Source organism: Lepisma saccharinum (assembly GCF_977018435.1).
Source record: "Lepisma saccharinum chromosome 15 unlocalized genomic scaffold, izLepSacc3.1 SUPER_15_unloc_1, whole genome shotgun sequence".
Classification (NCBI taxonomy): Eukaryota; Metazoa; Arthropoda; class Insecta; order Zygentoma; family Lepismatidae; genus Lepisma; species Lepisma saccharinum.
In genome coordinates, this window is record NW_028142892.1 from 1,267,073 (window position 1) to 1,292,733 (window position 25,661).

The 25,661-nt window shown below is 39.3% G+C and overlaps 1 protein-coding gene across 1 annotated transcript in view; it reads left to right on the forward strand.

Annotated features, from left to right (window-relative positions):
• The first annotated feature begins 3,165 nt into the window (after window positions 1–3,165).
• LOC145982226 (uncharacterized) overlaps window positions 3,166–25,661 on the forward strand; it is a 119,690-nt gene continuing 97,194 nt past the window's right edge. Inside the window, exons 1-3 of the mRNA XM_083115796.1 lie at window positions 3,166–3,306; window positions 11,769–11,911; window positions 17,049–17,131. Of these exons, the coding sequence (XP_082971922.1) occupies window positions 3,187–3,306; window positions 11,769–11,911; window positions 17,049–17,131 (346 nt within the window). The 5' untranslated portion in view covers window positions 3,166–3,186. The remainder of the gene's footprint in view (window positions 3,307–11,768; window positions 11,912–17,048; window positions 17,132–25,661) is intronic.

The window sequence follows — 25,661 nt, forward strand, 5'->3', positions numbered from 1 at the left end:
ATGAAATTTCAAGTTTGAAGTCAGTTGTCGGACTAAGATCTTTGGTCGCAACTATTTTATATTGATAAATAATAAAAATATGAGCAATTATTAAAAAGAACCTACCTTAGGAATTAATGTTTGTGTAGTGCTGTCATTCTGCACTGAAGTCCCACTTATCAATCACAGCTGCTGGGTCAAACTCTGACAGGGGGTCGGTTCATTTACGGAAACTCTGAGGAAATCATCCAGTGTTTGTCTTCAGAGAGTTCCTTTAAGTAGTCTGAGTCTGTTGTGATAGCTGAAACCTCTCTTGCATGAAGCTGTGCTCACTGATAGAACAGCTCAAAATTATAACACCATTAAGCCTTGCACAAAATGTCAAAATTTGGAGCAAATTGGGGAATATTGCTGAACGATCCTCACTGTGAATCTTCTCCACCATCTGATTCAAAGCCAGGGAAGGACACAAAAGTTTGTATTCTGTCCACTCTGCTAACAGAACATTCATTTTCTCATTATAAAGGCTCGGTTTCAAGTACATGTAGAGCTTCTTTATTTCTTCTATCCCAAACTGAAGAATATTTTCTTTGGGAGGCCAACCCAAGGTGTCGAGAACATGCAGAGATGCAATCACATCTGTTGATATAGATTGCAGTCTTTCTGTGATGTACACCTTCACTTTTTGTCGTTCTCTTGCGGGTAGAGCTTCCTTCTGTTGCTGCACCTCGGGGTTTTGGCGCTGCACAAGGCAGTTCCAGATCTTGTTGTCTGCTTTCGCGGGGCAGTGTTTGCTCGCGTGCACAGGTGGGCTTTTTGGCGAACGTTTGGGGTCTGTGCTTGGTTTCTTGTCAGGAGGGGGGGGGGGGGCTGATTGGGTAGAGCTTTTTGTTGGAGAAGAGCAGGTTGGGTGGGTGTGCATACTCCTGATGGTGGGAAGCCAGGTTTTATTGAGGGCCCCGGTATTGGTGTTGAGGTTGGCGGGCATGGTCACTATAGTGTAGGTTTCTTTTGAAAACTTTTCTAGTGTGGATTTTGCTTGCATTATTATTTTAGAAGAGCCTATGCTATGGTTTTCGTCTACGAGGTGGCAAGAAAGGCCTGTTCTTCTCCTCCCAAGCCTGTGGTCAGCATTATGCTCCTTGAGCCTTTCATCAAGCCGGTGCTTTGTCATCCCTACATATTTGCCTCCACATGCGCAGGTGACCATGGTGTCACTTCTTGCATTGGGGTTGGTGTAATAACGTTTGAAATGGGTTAGGTGGAAGGCTATGGAAGGAGAGGGCTGGTCTGCTATCTTGAAACTATTTTCACTTTGTGCCTGAATTTTCAAATTCAGTTAAAAAAAAAGAAATTTAATATTTTGAGTTTGCCCTTTTTTTTTTAAAAAAAAAAAATAACTAGTACATTATGTTTCTTGTGTCGTGTATCATTAAATCAGAAGAATAAACATGCCATAAAATATTTTCACCGTTGCTAGCAATCTGCAGCAATATGGTAATGTCAGAGGCGAGGCCGTCTGGTCATCGAGAGATGCAGCGATGACAAAGCAAAATAATAAAAATATTGTTTTTTAAATATTTGAGAGAATAAGCAGAAGATAAGTCAGAATATTCGCATATTTCAGCGAAATTAGTGAAGTGACACCATGAAACAGCTAAAAATACACAAGAGATTCGCTAAGTTTAGCACATCGAAAGCTGGCCCAGTTCTACCTCCCTCCCCCCTGACCCATCCATGCTGTTTGAGTGCAATGGTGTCAGGCGGGCTAAGTTATCGCAGCAGGTCTGCAAATCCAAGGTGCTTCGACTGCTGGTTTCTCCCACTCATGAATAGCTAGCTGTTCATAAGATAACTTTTTTCCAGCCCCCTTGTTTACAAACACGGCAGAAATTCTATGACATCATCAAGATGAAACTTCTCGGAATGTCCAGCACTGTAAAGCATGCAGCGCTCTTATTTTTAAGAGAAAACACATATTGAAGAGCATCGCAAGGCAACTTACACAGAATACATGAAAGTAATGGTGCATAAGAAAAAATATATAAGTAAGCAAAAACATAAATTTCCCCACGGTTAGTGCTAGAAAGAACTGAGAAAAAGAAGCAGTTCTGGATCCATTGTATTTCTCCTTTTAATTTTTTTTGATCCTGCGGTTCAAATATAGATTTCGTAAAAAAATGTTCTTGATTTACAAAACACGAAGTACTTCCTGTTGTTTTGAGTTTACTATGCTTACAAATGACAATACTGATCAAGATTTTTGTTCTCGAGGTAACAGAGATACTTACTCAGAAAGAACCTTTTTCCTAACATATCTTACTTTCACACCAGGAATGCCCAAAAATATCAGGATTCTGGAAAATTTTAAATCTTGATTCGGAAATTTTTCTTACGGGATTTCGGAGGCAATCTAAGGAGAGAAAGGTTTAACAATTTTGCCATTTTTTTCTGGTAGAATTTATTAAGAAAGTTTTGTCTTCCTTATTTTATGATCACATCATGTATGAACACTGTTATCATCATTATCAAAGTCTTGCAATGACTACGTAAAAATGTCACACTTCGCCACTGGGTAAAGTCTACCATATACAATGAATTGCATAGCTATTCATGCTTGTACTAGTTGATCCTTCTTTAGGAAGGCCAATCCAATGCAAGAATAATTAATTTTAATCCAATCTTATATTAATCAATTAAATTTCAGAATATGTAGTTTATCTTAGTTGGACTCATGTTTTCTTAGTCCGCATTTGAAAAAAAATATGCTAACTTCTGTGAAAAAGGGGCTGGCGCCTAATTTATTTTTAATTTTATCTACCCCTGCATGTGTTTCTAAACTGTAAATTTTGTCTGTAAAAAATTACCTCATCAAATACTAACTTCTATACATAAAATGTCAATTCATAGGTTGCCAATTATGTCAGTCTGATACCTTGATATGCAAGAACAAAGACTACTTCGTACTCGTAAATTTTCTGGGTTGTATTTTTGTCATTACAAATGCATGAATCGTGTACAAAAAAATAAAATTTAAATAAAACTGCTTGTAAAGTGTCAGTGTGTTACTTCTAGAATTGCTTTGAAATTTGTTTTCTAATTTTTAAGTGAAAATGTAGGCTAACATGCATAATTTAATTAATCATGTCGTTTGCTTGCCTTGCTTGCTTTGCTTACAACGCACACAGTTGTAATACTGGAGCCAAGATGAGGGATGTTTCGCTGGACCCTGCAGACCGTTCCTTGTTTAATAGCCAACTGAACAGGTCTCTCTATGTTTTCTATACGCAGCACATAGAAGACTTCTCCAATATGTGGAAGGATCAGGTATAGGAATTTATAACAAATTTCTTGTCTATAATTACATTGAAACTCCAATTTTACGTTTCTGGATTTTTTATCTTTCTGCGTCTTAATTTTTTTTGGCATGGTTTCCTGATGAACGTAAAATCAAGGTTAAATTGTATTTGCTGTTACATGAAAATATAGGTTTCCATGTAATGCAATATAGCAAGGTTGCTACTCATCTGAAAAACCTGCAAAAAAAAAAAAAAAAACAGGGAATGGGGCTCTTCATTGCCAAACTTTTCCGGTGACGGCGCCACCCCTGTTGTGTCTCTAAATAATTTTGTTTGTCATTTGGTTGCCTTAAGCTTTTCATTGCAGCGCATATTCATACGTTATTGTCAATGAAGGTAAGATTTTCTCATGTAAATCTATAATTAAAATGGGTTTAGTAAAGTTTTAAGATTAAGTAGCAAGTCATAAGTTTCCGAAAATTACATTCTCCTTAAACTAAGAATTAATACATGAAAGCGCAGTGCCAGGGTAGCTGAAACGGGCAAAACATATCGTGTTTATGCACAAAGATCACTAAACTGCAAGTCATTTGGGTCGTCCGTAACTACCACGGATCGATAATACAAAAATTAAAATTTTTACACTACGCAATACTTTTTCTGGTTGCGCGTATGTGTAATTCAACGGCGGGAGTTGGAATCTGAGAAAGCACGAGAAACTCCCAAAATTATATATAAAAAAATATATATATTAAGTGCGTAAGCACATGATATTTATTATTATAAACTATGACACTATGCCCTATCCGATAACTTAATACTAACATATTTTTTTCATTGTATTTACAAGCAGACATTTTCCCTTGTATTTTCATCCTTTTTTGAAAACAATAATTTTAAAATTACAATTCCTGTAAATATGAAAACCCTAGAGGTTGCGAGAAATGAAACCGAAGATAAAACATTTTTTTGTAATAATTATTATTCTCGATAAATGTGTATATATAAAACAGAGCACCATATTTACTAGTCATGCGGAAAAATATGATATCATGTTAGAAGAAAAGAGTCTGTTATAAAAAAGACTATAAAAATAAAAATACAGTCACGTGGAATTATTATGTATTATTCCTTACCGGGTTTTCAACAATAAAGCACTTAAATTGTGAATATTGCATGTGACATAAACAAGTGCTGTGCAAATTTCAAGGCTTTTTTGAATTCTGATATCTTTTCTGTTGTTGACGATCGTCTTTTCGAAAATCTTATTTTTACAGCACTGATTATTCAACTATCATGTTCAGACACAATTTCAGAGGTTAAGATGAAATTGAACTTGAAATTTAATGTAATAGCAGCACCTTCAGCATCAAATTCCCCATGGATTTAAATGGGAGAGCAATTGCTGATCAAAAGTGTGGGGACACAACAGGGCTGGTGCCACCTACAATAGTTTGCTGTGACCAGGCCCGTTTGGCTTGTCAGGGAAAAATGAGGGAAATGTCAGGGAATTTTGCAGATCATCTGGAATTTACGTGCATTTTGGAGTTGTGCAAGAGGAAAAGTTGCAAAATTAACAAGCAGTACACTTCCACTTCTGGATTCGGTTCTTGTGATTCCACTCCCAAAAAAGATTCAGTTTAGAAACTTGTTTCTTTCGTTCTTATGATTCTCAGTCTTGTGCATATTTAAGGTTCCTTCGAATTTCTGTAATAAATTTTCACTTTCATAATACTAGATATTAGAAAGAATATCAAAGTAAAACTTGCAGTCCAGTTATCTGATTGATAACGAAAGTACATTGACAATATGATCATAATTATCGGAAAGGTTGGTGAAAATGAGGTTGTCTATTATTTTATAGATCGTAGTCTTCTTCCTATAGAATTACAATATACAAAAAAAATTTCTCCAGATGCTGTGAACTTATAAATATAAGCAAAACAGCAGCATTTTCTAAGACACTATAAATCAGTGAGAAAACGAAAAATTGTCTACGGTTTATGAACTTTTTCTGTTGTATTTATATTGTGGAGATCTGTTATGGTGAAATAATATATCTCTGTTACCTTAGCCTGAAGGCTAGATGCGTGCAATTGTAGCACCCAATACATTCGATTCCGATTGCACTCTTTGAATTTTCATATGTTCTTGTGTCAAGAATGAAATTTGCTAAAAAAAAGTTGTGAAAGTGAATATTCATAATAATTAACGAATTATATATTTAATTGAAAAACACAAAGTTCAAAAGCAAAAATCATGATGATAAACATGTCTGGAAAAAAATAATTTTTGGACTGGAAAACCTGGAAATGTCGGGGAATTTCATATTAAAAAAATCATAGCAACCCTGTATAGGGGCATTCCACAAAAAGCGGTCCTACTCTCCCATGTGAAGATCAAAATGAACCAATCTGGGAAGTACAGCTTGTCCACAAAAACATTCTGTGTTTATACACACATATAGCATCTCTCTCGGTACTCATATTTATATAAAATTGGTGCCATTAGAAACAGAAACTAAAAAAAAAATAATACCTAACTACCTACCTCAGTGGCACTCAGTGTGTGCTTCTCGTGTCAAACATTAAGGCAATATTCCCACTCATGTTACACGCGTTCCAAGGTATCTACAGTGACTGTCCCGATGGCGGCAATGATAAGACGTTTCAGATCTTCCAGATCTTGAGGCAGTGGAGGTACATATACAAGATCTTTTATGTGACTCCATAAGAAGAAGTCACAGACGGTCAAGGCAGGGGACCTCGGTGGCCACTTGCAGAACACATCATCTTTGTTTCCGGATCTCCCAATCCATCTGCCTTCAGGTTTCTCATTTAGAAAATTCCGAACATCGAGATGCGAGCGAGGAGGTGCTCCATCTTGGTGGAAAATAAATTCATTGTCTTCTTCTTCTAATTGTGGAAATAGCCACTCACTGAACATATCAAGGTAATTCATACCGTTGATAGTGTCCTCGTGGAAGAAAAATAGCCCATACACTTTCAGTTTGGATACGGCACAGAACACATTTACCTTAGAGGAGTCACGTTCAACCTCCAAAACAAAATGTGGATTCTGGGTCCTCCAAATCCTAACATTATGTTTGTTTACTTTTCCTATGATGTGGAATGTTTTTTTGTCACTGAAATTGATTTTCGCTGACAGGTCCTCATTATTCTCCACAAGTGTTAAATGTTCACAGAAATCAAGTCGTTTTTCACTGTCATCAGGTTTCAACTTTTGCAGTAACTGCAGTTTGTAGAGATGAAACTTCAACTCTAAATGCTACAGAATTCACACTGAACTTCAATGCAAACATAAACATCCAGTAAACATCAACAGCAACACAATTTGCTTGTAACAACAATGCCATTTACAATAACACATTAACAATCGAAATATTGTTTTCCGTTTCTTCATTCTTTTATTGTTATGCCATCTATTGTTGTAGTTAATGCCAACACTTACACATCCCCTAAAATTCTTTGATCTGTTCTTTCGAATGGTATCAATATAAATTTCGTAATATACATAATTATTGTGGTCATTTATAATCACGGAATGTTTTTGTGGACACGCTGTATTACTATTTTTGATTGCCTTAAGATGAAAATGTTTGTGAATGAATATAATTTGCATATTACACCAAGAAAAAATATTAGCATCTGTAGCCTATATTCTTCACAAGCAAATGTTGTCAAATTTTGCTACATTTTGTAAGTGTTGCAATGTAATGGATTTTCGTACTGCTTTTGATGCATTCATACTGTGTCATCACACTCAAGCTTTTTCATTTGTTAGCAGACACCACAGAGTACTTCATAATTCTATGAAATCAGTTCATTATGAATATTTTTAATCCAATCACATGCCTAGAATATTATGTTTTATGTGTGAATGTGGCACACGTAATGCTGGAATGCCCCTGTAGATGGTGAACACTAATTCTGTTCCCTTCGTTCCAAAATCTGTTATGATAGTACACGCTTGAGTCCAACAGCCAATCAGCTTCATTCATCTGGTACTGAGACAATGATGGGTACAGCCAAAGTGAAACTATGAGTATGGAAATGATTTGATTACGGCATTCCTAGATATACAAAAGGCAGAGGAAAGCATGGACAGAACAAAGATTTGCAAGGCTCTAAGAGAGAAAGGAGTTGAGGAAGAGATAGTGTGTAGAGTGCAGAGTACATACAAGGCCAACCAGAGCTGTGTGAAGACACCAGTGGGAAGAACAGAGTGGTTCAGTATAAGTAATGGACTAAAACAGGAAAGTACTCTTTCCCCACTACTCTTCATGATTACAATGGATGTAATGAACGAAGAGGTGGGGAAGAAGATAGGAGAGGAAGATTTTGTTCGCTGATGACTTAGTAATATGGGGAAACATGGAAGAGGAAGTACAGAGACAGCTTGATAGTTGGAATGAGGAAATCAGAAGAACAGGAATGAAGTTCAGTGCAGAAAAGAGCGAAGTGCTAATAACAAGAAACAGAGCCAGAGATGAACCAAGGATAAAGATGGGCACGGAAAGTAGTGGAGAGCTTCAAATATCTAGGAAGCATACTTGAGAGAAGTGGAATAATAGATGAGGAGGTGAACAGAAGAGGACAAATGGGTGGTGGACTATATCAAAGTGTTCGAAGACTAATGTGGAACAGGGATGTACCTATGAAATGCAAGAAGGTAATATATAACATACAGAGGCTGTTCAGCGTATATGTGACCAAACGCGCTTCCTTTCCCCTGCACTCACAATTAACTCACCCAACCTTGGTTGGGCATGTTTGTCAGTGTAGTGTGTGAGCTGTAAAAGAGTGATAGTGTTTTCTCACTGGGCCGAAAATCCTGCCCAAACTGAGCCACTTTTGGGAGGAGTACGTTGTATAACTTTTCCAAGCGTTTGTGTTTTCTGACTGGGCCGAAAATGCTGCCAAAACTGAGTTGCTTTTGGGAAGGTTATGTTGTAGCGCTTTATGATGCAAAGTTCAGTGTGTCAATGATCAGGAAGTAGTGTAAGAGCATCGATTGTGATGTTCGTTTGACTATATTCAAGAATGTGATCAGCAAGTATAAGGATTGCATGGCCCCAGCATTCGGTTCTCCAACAAAGGGGACGAGAACACGTCCGTGCACACAAGCCACCACCAGTATGCAGGCGAAACTTCGCAGAATGGCCATGCAAGAGAATCCACCGACCCAAAGACAGATGGCGAATCATGTAACTATGTCTTTGGAAACTGTTAACCACACCTTGCACCTGCATACTGGTGGTGGCTTGTGTGCACGGCCATGTTCTCGTTCCCTTTGTTGGAGAAACTAATGCTGGGGCCATGCAATCCTTATACTTGCCGATCACATTCTTGAATAAAGTCAAACGAACGTCACAATCCTTGCTCTTACACTACTTCCTGATCATTGACACACTGAACTTTGCATCATAAAGGGCTACAACATAACCTTCCCAAAAGCAACTCAGTTTTGGCAGCATTTTCGGCCCAGTGAGAAAACACAACCACTCTTTTACAGCTCACACATTACACTTACAAACGTGCCCGACCAAGGGTGGGCAAGTTCATTCTGAGCACGAGAGGAAGGAATCGCGTTTGGTCAAATATAAGCTGAACAGCCTCTGTACTATGTGCCAATAAATTATGTATGGAGCAGAGACTTGGACAATGACAGATAGAGACAAAAGAAAGATGCAGGCAGTTAAGATGAAGGACCATGAAGCAGATTTTGTGAGCATAGGGTTGCGAATGTTGGTTGATCGACCGGCTGCAGACGAAAGCTTTTAGTTCATTGAATTTTACAGAAGAGACAGCAAACAAACACCTATCCAAACCGAATTAAAAACTAAAACAAGGCATTTTCAAATAAGTTACTACAACTCTGTAAAATGATTAACTGGATATTCTTCCAGTGGCAAATTATATTGTCCTTGTTTGTTCCCGAGAAGGGAGTTGGAATAGTTCGGGTTTTGTCACAATTTCTACAAATCTGGCGGACGTCATGAAAAAACACAGCCATCTGAATGCCATTATTGCATTGAGGATGTTTGATTTATAAGAATGCTCAACTCTACAAAAAATGTCAACTTAATCTACAAATAGAGAGATGAAACAGGTCTCGACAAAACATTTTTTTCTCTGATCACTCATAAATTCCTTTTATTAATTTTTTCTTTGTTGCGCATCAACAATTTTGTTTTAATATTTTATTTACATTATATCATATTTGCTTTAACATTGTTATTGTCATAATTTTAACGTGCTTCATGTATGTCACTTCTGACAATTTGTAACATATGTATCGTATGTTTATTTGGTTAATTTCAGTAAGGGTTGAATTTTACTTGGTCTACTGTATTATATTACGACAGGTATGGGAGGGGAGGGGCCAAGTGCAAATCATCTGTTCCCCTGCCTGATTTAGCACCGCACGCCACTGCATGTAATGTATATGGGATATTTGGGACATTTACATCATTGAATAATTAAATGCTGTATAATGAATTTTTATCACAAAAATACAAATATTTATTTCAGAATTGCAATTTATTATAAAAATAAATTGGATAAATATTCAATCGGTGTTCATTTCAAAATCAACTTCTTTAACATCCAGAGATAATCTTGTTATGGAAGTTGGTAAATTTTTAAAATACTTTTTGAAGCATCTAAAACATGGCATCAATGGTCCCGGATGACCTGAATTAGGCTCTGCATTTCACATTTTGCCGTTATTGACTCATTAAAATTGGATATAAAAGTCACTGAACGTTCAACAGCATCGTTGACAATCTTCAGTGACAGCCTTCAATCCCATTGTTGTAACTGTATTTTTAATCAAGCTAAAAATAAGTGATGAAGGGAGTGTGGGTTCTCGTGAAAAGTCACAGCAAAATCTTGTAAAAATCACAGACAAGAGAAATAATGCTATTTATATTACGAATGTGATACACACATATATTACTTAACATGTAAAATTCCAATTAATGTTTCTCCTTGATTCATTACTTTCAAAAACACACAGGTGAATTTCAGCTTGCAACCTGTAATGTGGCTACATTTACTGTGCGTGTGAAATTAGCGACTTTGCCAAATTTCGATCCTTATGCCTCTTCGAAATCCAGCATAATATTAGAAAGTTCTTATTAAAGACTTTTACGTGCAGGCGCATAATGGTTCGGATCCCACTTTAAACTGTAGGTCCAGTCCCGATTAGCCTTACTGTGCATAAAGTGGACTTAAAACACCAATTCAATCAATGTATTATTAAGAACTTTTACATGTCTGTGGCCCCAGGGTTTGCAACATGTGGTGTCTGTGTACTGAAGTAATGTGAGGGACATTTGATGTGTAAAAATGGGCAAGAAGTGACAAAGGCAACTAACTACAGTAATACTGAATTCTATTGGATCGCTCTGTGAACTTGAGTCCATATGTTCACTGAAGTCTTGACAAACCGATAATGTACCAATATAAAATTTACCAACACCGATATTCTACCAATCCGATATAAAATTGCAAATAGTTCACTGACCTCATTAATTAATGTATGTTACCAGATAAACCAAAATTTTGCAATGGAAAACTAGCTGCACATTTAGACATATACTTGTAAAAATGTATCGAATAGAGATTTTGTTTATATCCATAAAAATTATAACCAAATGGCACAATATTGCACTAAATTTTAAAATATTTATATATACGTATATCGGATTGGTAAAATAATCTGTAATTTTACGTATACACTAATATGCTTATATCGGCTGATATCGATAGAGTATCGATTAATCTGTCCCATCTCTAATAAGAATAATAATGAAAAGGATTGGAATTCATAACTGAGAATAAAGACATTATTGTGTACCTTTATAGATTTTATAATAGGTACTTGAAGCAAACGTGATTATTTTTCCACACAATTTGTACAGTTATGTTGTTTTCTTAAATCCATTTTTTTGTCAGGTGTGGATGTTTGATCTTCACGCTACCAAAATTTCAAGATTGCTTTTTGGTCTAGATTATTTTGCATAACCTTCTGCAGTTTAAGTTAGTTGTAGCAGTGGGTAGGAATTGTGAAGAAATGGGAAAATGATAAATATATTTTGTATTTTAGTTATTTAGTGTCACTTTTCTGCCATTTTAGACTAAGTGCGACAAGTGAATGAATTATGATTAGATGAAGTTTATGAAGAGACAACTGCAAACACCCAAGCCAGGACTCACACCTGGGAACTTTGATGGGAAGATTGAAGTCAACCGCTTCAAGGCACCTTTACACTGAGCCAAGTAACAAAGAAATGCATTTATTTACACTAGACTTGAACACCAGCCACATGCAGTATAGTTTTATAACAACTTTAGTACAAGCACTAGAAAGATTCTCTTCATCTAAGACATTTTTGTATTATTTAAAAGTTAGGTACATGAAACATGAACATGAATAATGCTTTCATTTTATGTATCTTTACAGGGGAGACCGTATTGGCTGTCCTTTATTATAACTTTCCATTCGTTGCTTAAGGAGAAAGGCTTCATGTCTCGGTACTGCTTTGTGGGTCAAGATTTTCCACTTGAGGCAGTTTTTTATGTGCTGAAAGTGGTGACAGGAAAAAGGTAATCCGATTTTCATTGTCCTTTTACTATTGTTCAATGTTTAGTGTTTTATTTGGTTTTACTATTGGGCAGAGTCAACTTCATGTCAAATAACCAAGTTGACAAGGAGTGCTGATGCTGGTACCTTATTGGATGTGTGTCCTCAACACACAACTTCAACAACGGCGAGATAAATAAGAAACTACAAAACCTCTTACAGTAAGTGTTTATTAGGAAACGACTTCCTTACAAATAGCAAATTCTCGCCACACACTACAATAAAGCCTGATCTGGAAACCAGACAGGGAACTTGCATCCGTGCAGACTAATCCAAGCCATCATTCACCCCAATCTAAACTCTCACCCCATCATACTCTCCCCTCAAGCTTAAAACAGTTCTGGATACCAGAATGGTTGTCCCTCCTGTACATAGCATTCTGTACTATCTATACGATAACTAAAACTAACCAATATACTAACACAAATTAATCCATAACTACTATTAATAAGTTTAATTAATTACCAATCATACAAATGCACCCCCCACTCTCACACACACTCCAGCAACTCACAGTTTTTAACAATCCAGGCAAGAGAACCAAGTTTTTTGTTACCAAGTAGATCTTCAATCTTGACCTCGCAACTTTGCTGGTTGAATACAGACTTCCATTTCTGACATACTTTTTTTCTTCCTATGCCGACGATTCAGCTCACAGCTGTGGAAGTTCAACATTTTACCAGGTGTGACACCCAATTGAATTTCTCAATCTTAACCCAAAGGATGATTCAAGGAAGTCCCACGTAGGGGCAATGATATTTATCGATTTTGAAATTAAACCAGATAGTCAAAAATTTGTTTGGTACTATCCTCTGAGACCACAAATTGAATATATATATATATATATATATACACACACACACATATATATATATCAGTGGCGTGGCGTGACTTTTTCGAAAGTGTTACTGGCCATCAGACGTTATCATATTCACCCTAATCCCCCCTCCCAAAAAAAACCTGCCTTTGATCTGCATTTTTTTTTCAATCCGCTCAATGATTTAGCCACAATCACTCCTAGAAAGAACTACCACTCATGAGAGAGTTACCGCAAAAATCCAGTGAATAGTAGTAGACCTTGTCAACCATCTCTGTTTCTTTGCAAAGAGGTGGAAAGGGGAAGAAGAACCACACTTTCTGGTCAGTTTGACGTTTCTGGGGTGAGCAAACGACAGAATTCCCCTCCTCCAGTGGTGGGAGGAAGTCCAGATGTACGTACTACTGTTGCCAACTTAGTTTTTTGGAGCAAGGTTTGTCCAATTCACGAATCGCATCAAGTACTTATCTTTTCGTCTATTACTAAACGGTCTCAGTTGTAGTTAAATCCAGCTTTGGCTTTGCAGTCTAGCTCTTGTTGCTCCAGAGAAATAGTATCCCCGTTTTAGGCAGGATTTAGCTCGTTTCTGGAAATCCAATGTGACAACACTTGCTGATTCGGTATGCCGCAGCGGCAACAGGGCCTAAACAGGCATATGAATAACCCCTAGCACACTTGCCTCCAAGTCTTTCCCCGCTGTTCCCTTGCATGGCAGGTGCCCTATCCTCCTGTTGCCTCTTGAGGGTAGCGGAACGGCCTGTCTCTTCACTTTTGTCGGCTGCAGAAAAAATGTCCTCTGCAATATACACTCAACTGCAACGCTGTTGGTTAACTTACTTAACAATGTTATTTTATTGAGTAAAAACTTTTTAATTTCTTTACTACCGGTTACATGTACGCCAGGCCTCTGATATATTACAGGGTGTTATTAAAGTTCATTTCCAATGTTTAGGAGGTGATTCTACAAGTGAAAATAAACACAAAAGTTCATGTGACGAAATGCCAAAAATGGCACCCATTCGGAGTTATTGAAGTGGGAAAAAGTGGGAAAATTATGTTTACAAGAAAATAGTGGCACAACGGCCAGCCATATGACCGCGGTGAAAGGCATTCCACAAAGAAATGCGGCATGCTCTATTCAAAAACATACATGGCAGATGTGTGAATTTGATGCGCAAGAGATTCCCCAAAGGAAGTGAATGGGGCTGTTGAAGTCATGGGGGAAGGGAAGGGTTTAGCGAGATGTGTTATCCACGGAAAGTGATATGTGGAGACTGACAACTAAGAAAAAAGCGAATATCCATAGTGGACATCACCATTACGTAGAAACACAAAGATGATGGTGTTGCTGCACTAGATAGCACATGTGTCGACATGTTCACTGTGTGCAGAGTGGAGGTGCTGAGGGAACCGCATCACATACTATGTTCAAACTGTCTGTCATTAACTTCCACGCAGAGATGACAATGCCCAATCAACGATTGTCTAGTGCGAGCAAACAACCCCACGGTGTCTGCTATTGTCGCTGTGACAACATTAATGCGTGCAACGAGTCGAATGACATGACAGGTGTTTCGTATACGAGGAGTTTCATCTCTCCCCATAGAAAGAAGTCCAGGGGAGTGATGTCCGGCGATCTTGCTGGCCACGGCACAGGCCCACCCTTACCAATACATGGATTGTGGAACAAGCCATTGAGGAAGTGACACACATTTTTGTCGAAATGTGGTGGTGCACCATCGTGTTGGAACCATAGTCCTTGCCTCAGTGCCAAGGGTACTTCCTCCAACAGTTCAGACAAAACATCACGAAGAAATGCATGATATGCACCACCATACAAGCGAACAGGTAAAATGTACGGCCCAATCAAATGGTCATGCACTATCTCACACCACACATTAACCGCAAACCTGTGCTGATGGTGTGCCACGAGAATTGCATGTGCATTTGCAAAATCCCAAACGTAACTGTTTTTACTATTGAACATGCCCATTTTGGTGAACATTGCTTCATCCATCCACAACACCCTGTTCACAAAATTCGGGATAGTTTCCATGTGATGCAAAAATCATTGGCAAGACACCACACGTTGGTCAAAGTCCTGAGGTAAAAGGTCTTGTACCTTTTGGAGTTTGAAAGGGTACATCCCCTCTTCGGATAGGATACCCGACACATTAACATGGGAGGTTTTGTGGGCACTGGCTGTAGCGCGCGCGTACTGGTGTCAGGACGATCCCTGACAGCATTTAACACCGCAAATTCACATATCTGCCATGTGCTTTTTTGAATAGAGCATGCCGCATTTCTTTGTGGAACGCCCTTCGCCAGCAAGATCGCCGGACATTACTCCCCTGGACTTCTTTCTATGGGAAGAGATAAAACGTCTCGTATACGAAACACCTGTCGTGTCACCCGAGGATCTCGTTGCACGCATTAATATTGCTGCAGCGACGATAGCAGACACCGCTGGGTTGTTTGCTCGCACTAGACAATCGTTGATCGGGCATTGTCATCTCTGCATGGAAGTTAATGGCAGACAGTTTGAACATCGTCTGTGATGTGGTTCCCTTGGCACCTCCACTCTGCACACAGTGAACATGTCGACACATATGCAACCTAGCGCACCACCACCACCATTTTGTTTTTCTACGTAATGGTGATGTCCACTATGGATATTCGCTTTCTTCTTAGTTGTCAGTCTCCACATATCACTTTCCCTGGATAACACATCTCGCTAAACCCTTCCCTACCCCCATGACTTCAACAGACCTATTCGCTTCCTTTGGGGAATCCCTTGACAATCAACTTCACACATCTGCTATGTACTTTTTTGAATAGAGCATGCTGCATTTCTTTGTGGAACGCCCTTCGTCGCGGTCATATGGTTGGCCGTTGTGCCACTATTTCCTTGTAAACAAAATTTTCCCACTTTTTCCCACTTCAATAACTCCGAATGGGTGCCGTTTTCGGCATTTCGCCACATGAACTTTTGTGTTTATTTTCACTTGTACAATCATCTCCTAAGCTTTGGAAACGAACTTTAGTAACACCCTGTGTATATATATTACTATGTAGATATTTTATACCAAAAAATACTTGCTCACTCAGGACTTGAACCCAGGTCTCTGCAATTTCTGTCAACTGAGCTGGTGAGCTTTGGTATGCTATGCAAGAGAATCAGGTTTGAGTAGGGTGACCAATTCTTCCTATTTCCTGGGATATCCTGTATTTGAGCTAATTTTTTTTGGATCCTCCTGACTCCCACATTGACATTCTGTTTCTCCCATGTATTTAATTAACTATGAAGGTCACAAAATTGAAATTCATTCAGAGTCATTACTTCAAGTTGACTGCAAGGTGTTGCACGTTTAACATTTGGAGGGTGAAGTCACATCTTGAAGTAGTTGACAAATAAAGGATTATTTTTATAGAACCGGCCCAACAAAATGAGCTGTAATATAAAATATATCATGCAGATATTAACGTAATTTATACATGACATACCTTGAATAGTGTGTCGTTCATTGTTCATTGTGATCAGAGCATGTGTTGAAAGTGTCTGCCGTTTTCAAGAAAGCACGCCTCCACTTGCTTTTGCATATTCACCATGGCTCACTGCAGTGTTTCTCCAGTGTTGTTCCTGATTTCAGCCGAAATGTTGTCCTTTAAAGCTTGTCACATACATGGTTTGTTTGCATACACCCTGTCCTTCAGTAAACCCCACAAGAAAAATCCAGGTTGGTAGGGTCGGATGATCTTGGGGACCTGACGCCTGGACACTGCAAACATGTAGTTCGTACATCCACCACTATTTGTCATTTAACCTTGCAGCATAAGTGCTGCCACCTGTCAGATCATCTGCACACCATTCAAGTCAGCACAGCCCACGGATTATTATGTCGTAATTCTGATCTGTTATATGCATCACCTGCAGCATTATTAGCAAATTCATCAGGCCGGTTCTATAAGAATCAGCCTGTATATGTGAGTTAGGACAAAGAATCAAGTAAATTGTAAATTTTATTCTCTATTGTGATCTGTACATTATATAACATATAAATTAATTCTTTTGTTTAATATTGTCGATTCCATACACATTTGATGGAGTGACATTGCACCGCTAAAAACTTGCAAAATTAGTTGCGACTAAATCTCCCGTCGAAAGTTGGTCACTTTAGGTTTGAGTAATGGTAGAGAATTAATTTTTTGCTAAAATTTCTGCATAACACATCTCCTGTGTACCAAATCATATTGTAATATACATATTTATTTACATTTTTCAGTGTTTCTGTTGTGCATTCCTTCATCAAGGACACAGTGAATGTTGCCCGCTTCAAGCAGCTGTTCAGTAACCTTATACATGGAGGTGAGTTTGTTATTTTATTCAGGGACATTGCAAGGGTGATGTGTTTGGGAGGGTAAAACTCGTGTCCTTTTTGTGTGTAGATATACAAGTTATACACGGTGTTTCGTAAGTTCGTTTACAACACTTGGGAGGTGATTGTACGAGTGAAAATAAGGTGGAAAGTTCATGTAACGAAATTCCGGAAACGGCTTCGTTGCCGAGTTATTGACGTTTGAAAACGAGGGAAAATGATTTTCCAAAGTGAATAATGGCAAAACGGGTGGAGAGAAGTCGTCGGTGTTGGGCGGTCCACTAAGAAATTGGGTACGCTCTTGTCAAAAAACCACACGGCAATGTTGTGCAATGTTGGTGCAAGGGAATCCCCAAAGGACGCGAACAAAGATGTTGACGGGAGTGGGGTGGGTGTGCGTTCTGCGTGAGCTGATATTGACGAAAATTGGCATGTGTTGAATGGCGCCAAAAAACAAAGAAAATTTCCTGAGCGAAGGGCACCATGACGTAAAAACAAAAAATATGAACTGTCATAGGTTGCATACCCTGAAGGGCACACAGTATGCTTAATGGAGATGTGAAGGGAACCTCATCACAGACGGTTTTCAAAGTGTCCACCATGTACTTCCAAGCAGAGGCGACAACAGCGAATCACGGATTGTCTAGTGCGACCCAACAACCCCATCGTTTCTGCTATCGATGCTGCAGCTACATTGATACGGGCAACAAGGTCCTCGGCTGACACGACAGGTGTTTCGTAAACGAGGCGTTTCATCTCTCCCCAGAGGAAGAAATCCAGGGGCGTAATATCAGGCGATCGAGGTGGCCATGGCAAAGGCCCTCCCCTGCCAATGCACTGGTTGTCGAATAGGGTATTGAGGAAATGGCGCACATTCCGATCGAAATGTGGGGTTTCACAGTCATGTTGAAACCACAGTCTTTGTCTCAGTGCCAAGGGCACGTCCTCTCGTAGTTCAGGCAAAACCTCACTGAGAAATGCTTGATAAGTGGGTCCACATAGGTGAACAGGGAGAATGTACGGTCCAAACAAATGGTTATGCAGTATCCCCCACCACACATTCACTGCAAATCTGTGCTGATGATGTGCCACTAGCAGTGCATGTGGATTTTCATGTTCCCACACATGACTGTTTTTACTATTGAACACACCAGTTTTCGTGAAGATAGCCTCATCAGTCAATAGTACCATATTCTGAAAATTGGGGATAGTTTCAATTTGATGAACAAACCATTGGCAAAAGTCCTCACGTGGGCCAAAGTCCCGAGGTAAAAGTTCTTGCACTTTCTTCAATTTGTAGGGGTGCATCCCCTCTTCTTCCAGGACTCGCCACACATTCAAATGGGAGGTGTTTCGTTCATGGGCTAGTACGCACGTACTGGTGCCTGGATGATCCATCACTGCAGTTAGCACATCTTCCACAAACCGCCGTGTTCGCACACCTCGCGGTCGTCCAACTTCTCAATGAGGTGGCAACACTGATCCTGTTTCCCGAAGTCGAGTGTCTACAGTTTGAAATAAGGTGTGCGATGGTAACACCCTGTTTGGAAAACGTGCCCCATACAGACGCCTTGCAGCACGGCTATTACCTCCAGCCTCCCCATAAATCAGATGCATGTCCGCCAGCTCTTGGGATGTGTATGCAGCCATCCCTTACACCAGGCTACAAGTGTTTATGGCTGTTAACACTAGTATACTTCACAGAACACGTTGGGCTGTGGCTAAGAACACGTAACACTGCTAGGTCAAATGTTTGCCCAACACTACTATCCAAGAACCTCACGTCTTTCCATTCAACAGTGAATGTTTAACAATCTGCTGCTGGCACAGCACCTGAAGCACGAATGGCACAGACACGTGCGCTCCTTCATGAGGAAACCTAGACTGTTGGCGCCCCTAACGGGAAATGTGGTACTTAACGCCAGATCACACGGACACCCATCTGCCCTTCAGTGTATGCAACCTATGACAGTTCATTTTTTTCATTTTTACGTCATGGTGCCATTCGCTCAGGATATTTTCTTTGTTTTTTGGTGCCATTCAACACATGCCCATTTTCGTCGATACCACTCCCGTCAACATCTTCGTTCGCGTCCTTTGGGGAATCCCTTGTGCCGACATTTCACAACATTGCTGCGTGATTTTTTGACAAGAGTGTACCCAATTTCTTAGTGGACCACCCAACACCGACGACTTCTCTCCACCCGTTTTGCCATTATTCACTTCGGAAAATCATTTTCCCTCGTTTTCAAACGTCAATAACTCGGCAACAAAGCAGTTTCCGGAATTTCGTTACATGAACTTTCCACCTTATTTTCAGTCGTACAATCACATCCCAAGCGTTGTAAACGAACTTACGAAACACCCTGTATAGGGCCTCTCTGATGTTGCCTTGTAATCTAGGGGTCCCGTATTTGATACCCGGTGGAGGCACATAGTGGTTCCGATCCAACTTTAAACTGTAGGTCCAGTCCCGATTAGCCTTACTGTGCATAAAGTGGACTTAAAACACCAAGTCAATCCAGTAAAAGTTATATGCTGGGGCAGAAAAAACTGAAACTAATTCAGGCACCCTTTATTTTTCTACCCCTGGTTATAAGAGTATGTACACTGTTTATACTGTAAAAACTGCACATCCCGGAACCTCTGTAAGAAGGAAACCTGTAAATACGGAAAAAAAAAGTCCCCAGAATGGACCGATTTTATACCTGAAAATGACCTGCTTAAGGCAGAAACCTCCTTAACGTGGAAACGGAACACTATTTAAAGACCAACGAGATGTTTTTATTCTCAGTAAGATGAAAATTTCTTCCTTTATTTTTTTCGCTCACAAGAAAACAATGCAATACTGTAAGTGTAACACGCCTCTGTTGCCACTCGCTTATCGGTAACATTGTCGATATGAAAGAATGCGCTACAATACTCATAGCTGTTAAGATTCCGTTTCTTTCTTTCATCTCTTACCATCTTTCTCCACCTTTCTTTGTCTACTTCTCCTCTGATCTTTCGTCATCTTTCTATTTTTCTTGTTATCTCTCTTTGTTTCTATCTTTTATCTTCACTTTTATCTCAATCTTTCTTCACCTCTCTTATTCCATCTTTCAATCCTTCTCTTTCCCTCTATGCACATCGCGCTACGATGCCAGGGGTCCCGGGTTCAAATCCTGGCATGGGCATGGATGTTTAATTTATCAATTGCAGCTGAGGACATAATAAATTTCGACAGCGAATTGGCAACAGGACAGGACGTAGAGAAAGCTGTCGATTCATTACATCTGCAGCACATTGAAGAAAAAGACGATGATGTTGTAGAAGAGGATGACAGAGGGGAAGAAGAAATGCCACGCGAGTTGAAGATATCCAGTTACAAACATGCACTCTTCAATGTCAACGAACTACAAGAATTCGCTGCTTCTCGCAACGACTCTGAATTGATACAACTCTTGCAAGATGTAGAGAACTATGTACTTGGTCGTGTTATGAGCAAAACATGTCAACCAACTTTGAAGGAGCTGTGGGGAAAAGATACATAAGTACGTACTGTACATTCTTACAATACTATAAAAAAGTGTACCAAGATGTTGTGTAGTTACATAATTGTAATCTCTGCTATGCTTATTGCGACTATATCGCATTTTTATTCATTTACGTACATGCATTAGTACTCTACATTATAAGTAATGCGAAATGTAAATCTGTCTTTCCATTATTTCCTGCAGCACTCTATACTGTACTTAAAGTCAACCCTGTATAAGAAGAAAAACTGTTAAGACTGAAAATTTTGCTCTGAGCCATCATGTTCCGGGATAGACAGGTTTTACTGTATGAGGAGGCACTCATAATCTAGGAGTACCCATACACCTCCCCGATCGAACATTGCATTTTAGCTTCTGACATATTCAAATATTGGATCACAGACCACACTTCACATGCGACAGGTGTTTCAATTATCTTTAACATTATCACAATTCACTGCAAAGCGTCTGCATTATTATCTTTCCTTCAACTCACGTGTGTGTGCCTTGCCAATAGATGAAACAACTTTGTACACGCATGCACACCCTCATGATCACAGTACTGCTGAAGCACAATTTGCAAATGGACTTTACTTTCTGGACATACTATATACAGTGGAACCCCGATTTGCCGTTCCCCTGTTTTACATTTTCCTGCATTATACGAGGTGCATCCAGAAAGTAAGTTTCCTTATATTTTTAAAAATAAACCAACATAGTTTCAGGAAACCATTTATTGGCAAGAGGTACAGCAAAGTTTCAGCTATTTTTCAACATAGCAACCACCAGAATTAAGACACTTGTCGTATCGTCGTATCAACTTTTGGATCCCACTGTTGTAGAACTCTGCCGCCTGTGAATGAAACCAGCATGTGACAGACGTCTTCAGCTCTTCATCGTTGCCAAAACGCTCACCGGAGGACAGGAATTTCTTGAGGTGCAAGAAAACGTGAAAATCGCTGGGAGCCAGATCAGGACTGTAAGGTCACTGCGCTCTTCATCATGGACACTTTGACGACCTTCCGAAAACTGCTGACACCAGCGACCCACCATCTGCTTACTCATAATGTTCGGCCCATAGACCTCACAGAGCTGACGATGAATGTCAATTGGCGCAATGCTTTGTGCATTCAGGAACTTTATCACCGACCGAACCTCGCATGCGGCGGGAGAAGGAATAAGCTTCCATTTCGGACCACTGCTGCATCGCTACTGGCATGCGGCAGGAGAAGGAATACGAGCTTCCACTTCGGACCACTGCTGCCTCGCTACTGGCGCCGGGTGGGATCTGTCCGCCTGGCATATGATTGATACGTCTTAGCTCTGCTGCGCATGCGCAATTTACACAGCTCAGTATGTTTACTTTCACGGGGAAAAAATAGGGAAACTTACTTTCTGGATGTGCCTCGTACACTCAATCCTCATGGTCCCAACATAGCGAAATGCTATAAAATTTTCCGAGATTTTACATTTTTTTTGGATTTTAAGTTTTCAACTGTGACGAAAGTGAACATAATTAATGGACCTGCAAAAACCATGATAATAAATATGGCTGGAAAAATTTCATTTTTGCACTGGAAAACAAGGAAATGCCTGAGAATTTCAGTAGCAAAAAATTGTAACAACAGGGTGGCTACTCTCCGGGAATTATACGTGAATTTTTCTCTGTAGACGTGAAAAATGGCAACGTTTATTAATACCAATCCCATCGAATTTATTCATATTTATTAATGCCCTGAGGCAAGTTTTTCACAGTTGAGGCTTTATTTTTATCGAGGAAGGAAAATAAAAGATAGCTGGCTGGAAAATAAAACAGAATTCTCTCAATCCTTTTGCTTCGTTAATGTCCTTTGCAAAACAATCTATGACAGACGGAATATTATTGCAAGATATTTAGAAGTTGGTAAATTAGAGTGTGAAATTCTTATACAATTAACAATTTTTCGTATATTAGTATTTGGTCTAGGAATTAATTCGTGCGACTGGACAAGAGATGGCATAACGAGTGTATCGTCCCACAGTTCCTTGTAGCCACACATGCGTTGAAAACTCCTGTCAGCATGCATTGTTCGTAGTATAGGGCAGTTGATTGACGCGTCAACAACAGCATTTTGTAGTCAACTGAACATGGCGCAGTTCGTGCCAGGTAAATTGTTTTTGCGGGGTGTTCTGCTTCATTACTTTAACATGCTAACATGCTAACATTACTTTAAAGTGCTACCGAAAGTCATCGTATTTTGGTGGAAATGTATGGTGACCATGCGCTAGCTGAGCGAACGTGTCAGAAGTGGTTTGCATGGTTTAGAAGTGGTGATTTCGGCCTGGAAGACCAAGAGTGACCTGGACAGCCAAAAAAATTTGAAGACGAAGAATTGAGTGCATTGCTCGATCAGGATTCGTGTCAAACGCAGGAAGAACTTGCAGAAGCATTAGGCGTTGATCAAACAACAGTTTCCAAATGCCTCAAAGCCATGGGAATGATTCAAAAGATGTCACATTGGGTTCCACATGAATTGAAAGACAGAGACGTTGAAAGACGAAAAACCATTTGCGAATTGCTGCTTCAAAGACAGAAAAGAAAGGGGTTTTTGCATCGCATTGTTACTGGCGATGAGAAGTGGATCCATTACGAGAACCCGAAACGAAAAAAGGCCTGGGTGAAGCCAGGTGAACCAGGTCCATCACAAGCGAAACGAGATATTCACTGTGCAAAGGTTATGCTGTGCATATGGTGGGATATGAAAGGTGTGGTGTACTATGAGCTGCTGCAACCGGGTGAAACTATTAATGGAGAACGTTATCGACGACAATTAATGCGTTTGAAGCAAGCTCTGGCCAGGAAACGACCATAATGGGAGAACAGACATGATAAACTTATTTTTCAACATGATAACGCTCGCCCACATGTCGCAAAACCGGTCAAAACCTATTTAGAAAATGTCGGATGGGAAGTTTTACCCCACCCGCCATATTCACCAGACGTTGCTCCTTCGGACTACTACTTGTTCGATTGCATGAATAACAATTTGATTGGACAGCGGTTCACTTCTTCAGAAGATATCGAAAAATGGGTCTCTGACTGGATTGCTTCAAAGGATGAGGACTTCTTTCGCCACGGAATCCGTAACTTGCCTGACAGATGGGCGAAAGTGGTGGCTCGCGATGGACAATATTTTTCTTAAGATATTTATGTATTTTGTGTTTGAACTACAGCTTCAATGTGTGCATAACAACTGCACGAATTAATTCCTAGACCAAATATATCCCGTAACATTTGTGACTTGTGTTTGTAGATGTATTTCGAGTGTGAGTATGTGAAATGGCAAATGTAAACTCTGCACCTTGAATTATATATTTTAAATATATGTACCATTTAATTTAATTGAATTAGAATTTTTGGATAAATTGGAATCGCAGAGACCCTTTATATTGTTAATATATTTGCGTATGTCTATGTGTGTGTGGTGCGAGGTGGTAATACATAAGGTTCAATCAGAGAAAACATGTTCTTGTATCCTTAGGGCCTCCCCCATGGCGCAGTGGTAGCATCATTGCCTTGTAATCAAGGGGTCCCAGGTTCGATACCCGGTGGAGGCACAAGTTGTTCGGATCCCACTTTAAACTGTAGGTCCAGTCCCGATTTGCCTTACTGTGCATAAAGTGGACTTAAAACAGCAACTCAAACGAAAATGTTCTTGTAACCTTGAATTATTGGAAAGTTCACCTTGAAAACCGGGAATTATACTTGAATTTTATCAAGGTCCTAGAGTAGCCACTCTGAACAACCCTGATTACTGAGATGGAATGCTTATTTGTTAATAATAATCAATAGTTTCAACCAGAGGCGTATCCAGAAAGAATATTTGGGAGAGATCCAGCCAGGGGTGCCCATCCTCCAAGGCCAGTGGCATGTCCCCCTCATTAATAATACGATGATTCGTAGTTATGTCGTTTATTATTATTATTAATGTGTTTGGTTATTCTTCGATTTGTAATTTCAGAATTGAATGCCTGTTGACACTTTTCAGAAGCAGTGTGAAATTTTTCTCTGAACTTTCTGTGACATTTCTTGGCTAAGAAAGAGCAGAGGCTAAATTGTGATGAGGGCTCTAAATACTTTCACAACTTCAAAATTTCTCTCAGATACAGAGTACAATTATGAAAGTCCCCCTTTTCAACTGCGGCTAGAAAATCAGTGATGGTTCACTCGGACAGCTCCACTTAACTGACAAAGTTCAAGAAATTTAACAAAAACATGAAGTGAATCGTGTTTTTCTAGAAATCGAGTTTCACACATTGACAATAGTTTTTATTTTTAATGTCTGACACATAGTGCAATATATTTATTTTTAGTATTTTACCTCTGCATGTATAATTTTTAAAAAGAAACACACATCAACTTCACTTACTGTACCAAAACAGTTTTTCACAGAAGTCAGTTTTTCAGCTGATGTATGGTATCACTACTCAGTGTGAAACTAAAAAAAAACAAACTTTTAGTTAATGTTATTTTCAGAATCCACAAAAAAATTAAAGGAATTTGGGGGTGGGGTCCTAACCTCCTTGACCCACCCCTGGATATGCCATGGGTTTGAACAACTTTGATTGTTACTGTTTTAGTGATGAAAATTGATGAGTATCTACATCAATGTTGTTATTGGTATTTGTTGAAAGTGGTAATCGCCATTGGCGTCACCAGAAAGAAAGTTTCCTACCGGAGGTCGGTCGAGGACACCCCCTCAAAAATATTGTGACACAGACCAGTGGCATATGCAGAAGTTTGTCAAGGGGGGTTCATTTTTAAAATTATTGCATTATCGGTATTTTAAATTATATTGTTATCATCATCACTAGTAGTAGTAGTAGTAGCAGCAGCAGCAGTTTTAGTTTAGTTTATTTTAGCAGCTTGATTGATTGAGTTGAAGTTTTAATTGGGACTGGACCTACAGTTAAAGTGGGATTGAAAAAAAGTAAAGTGGTTCCGGCAAGAGAATGGACTTGAGGA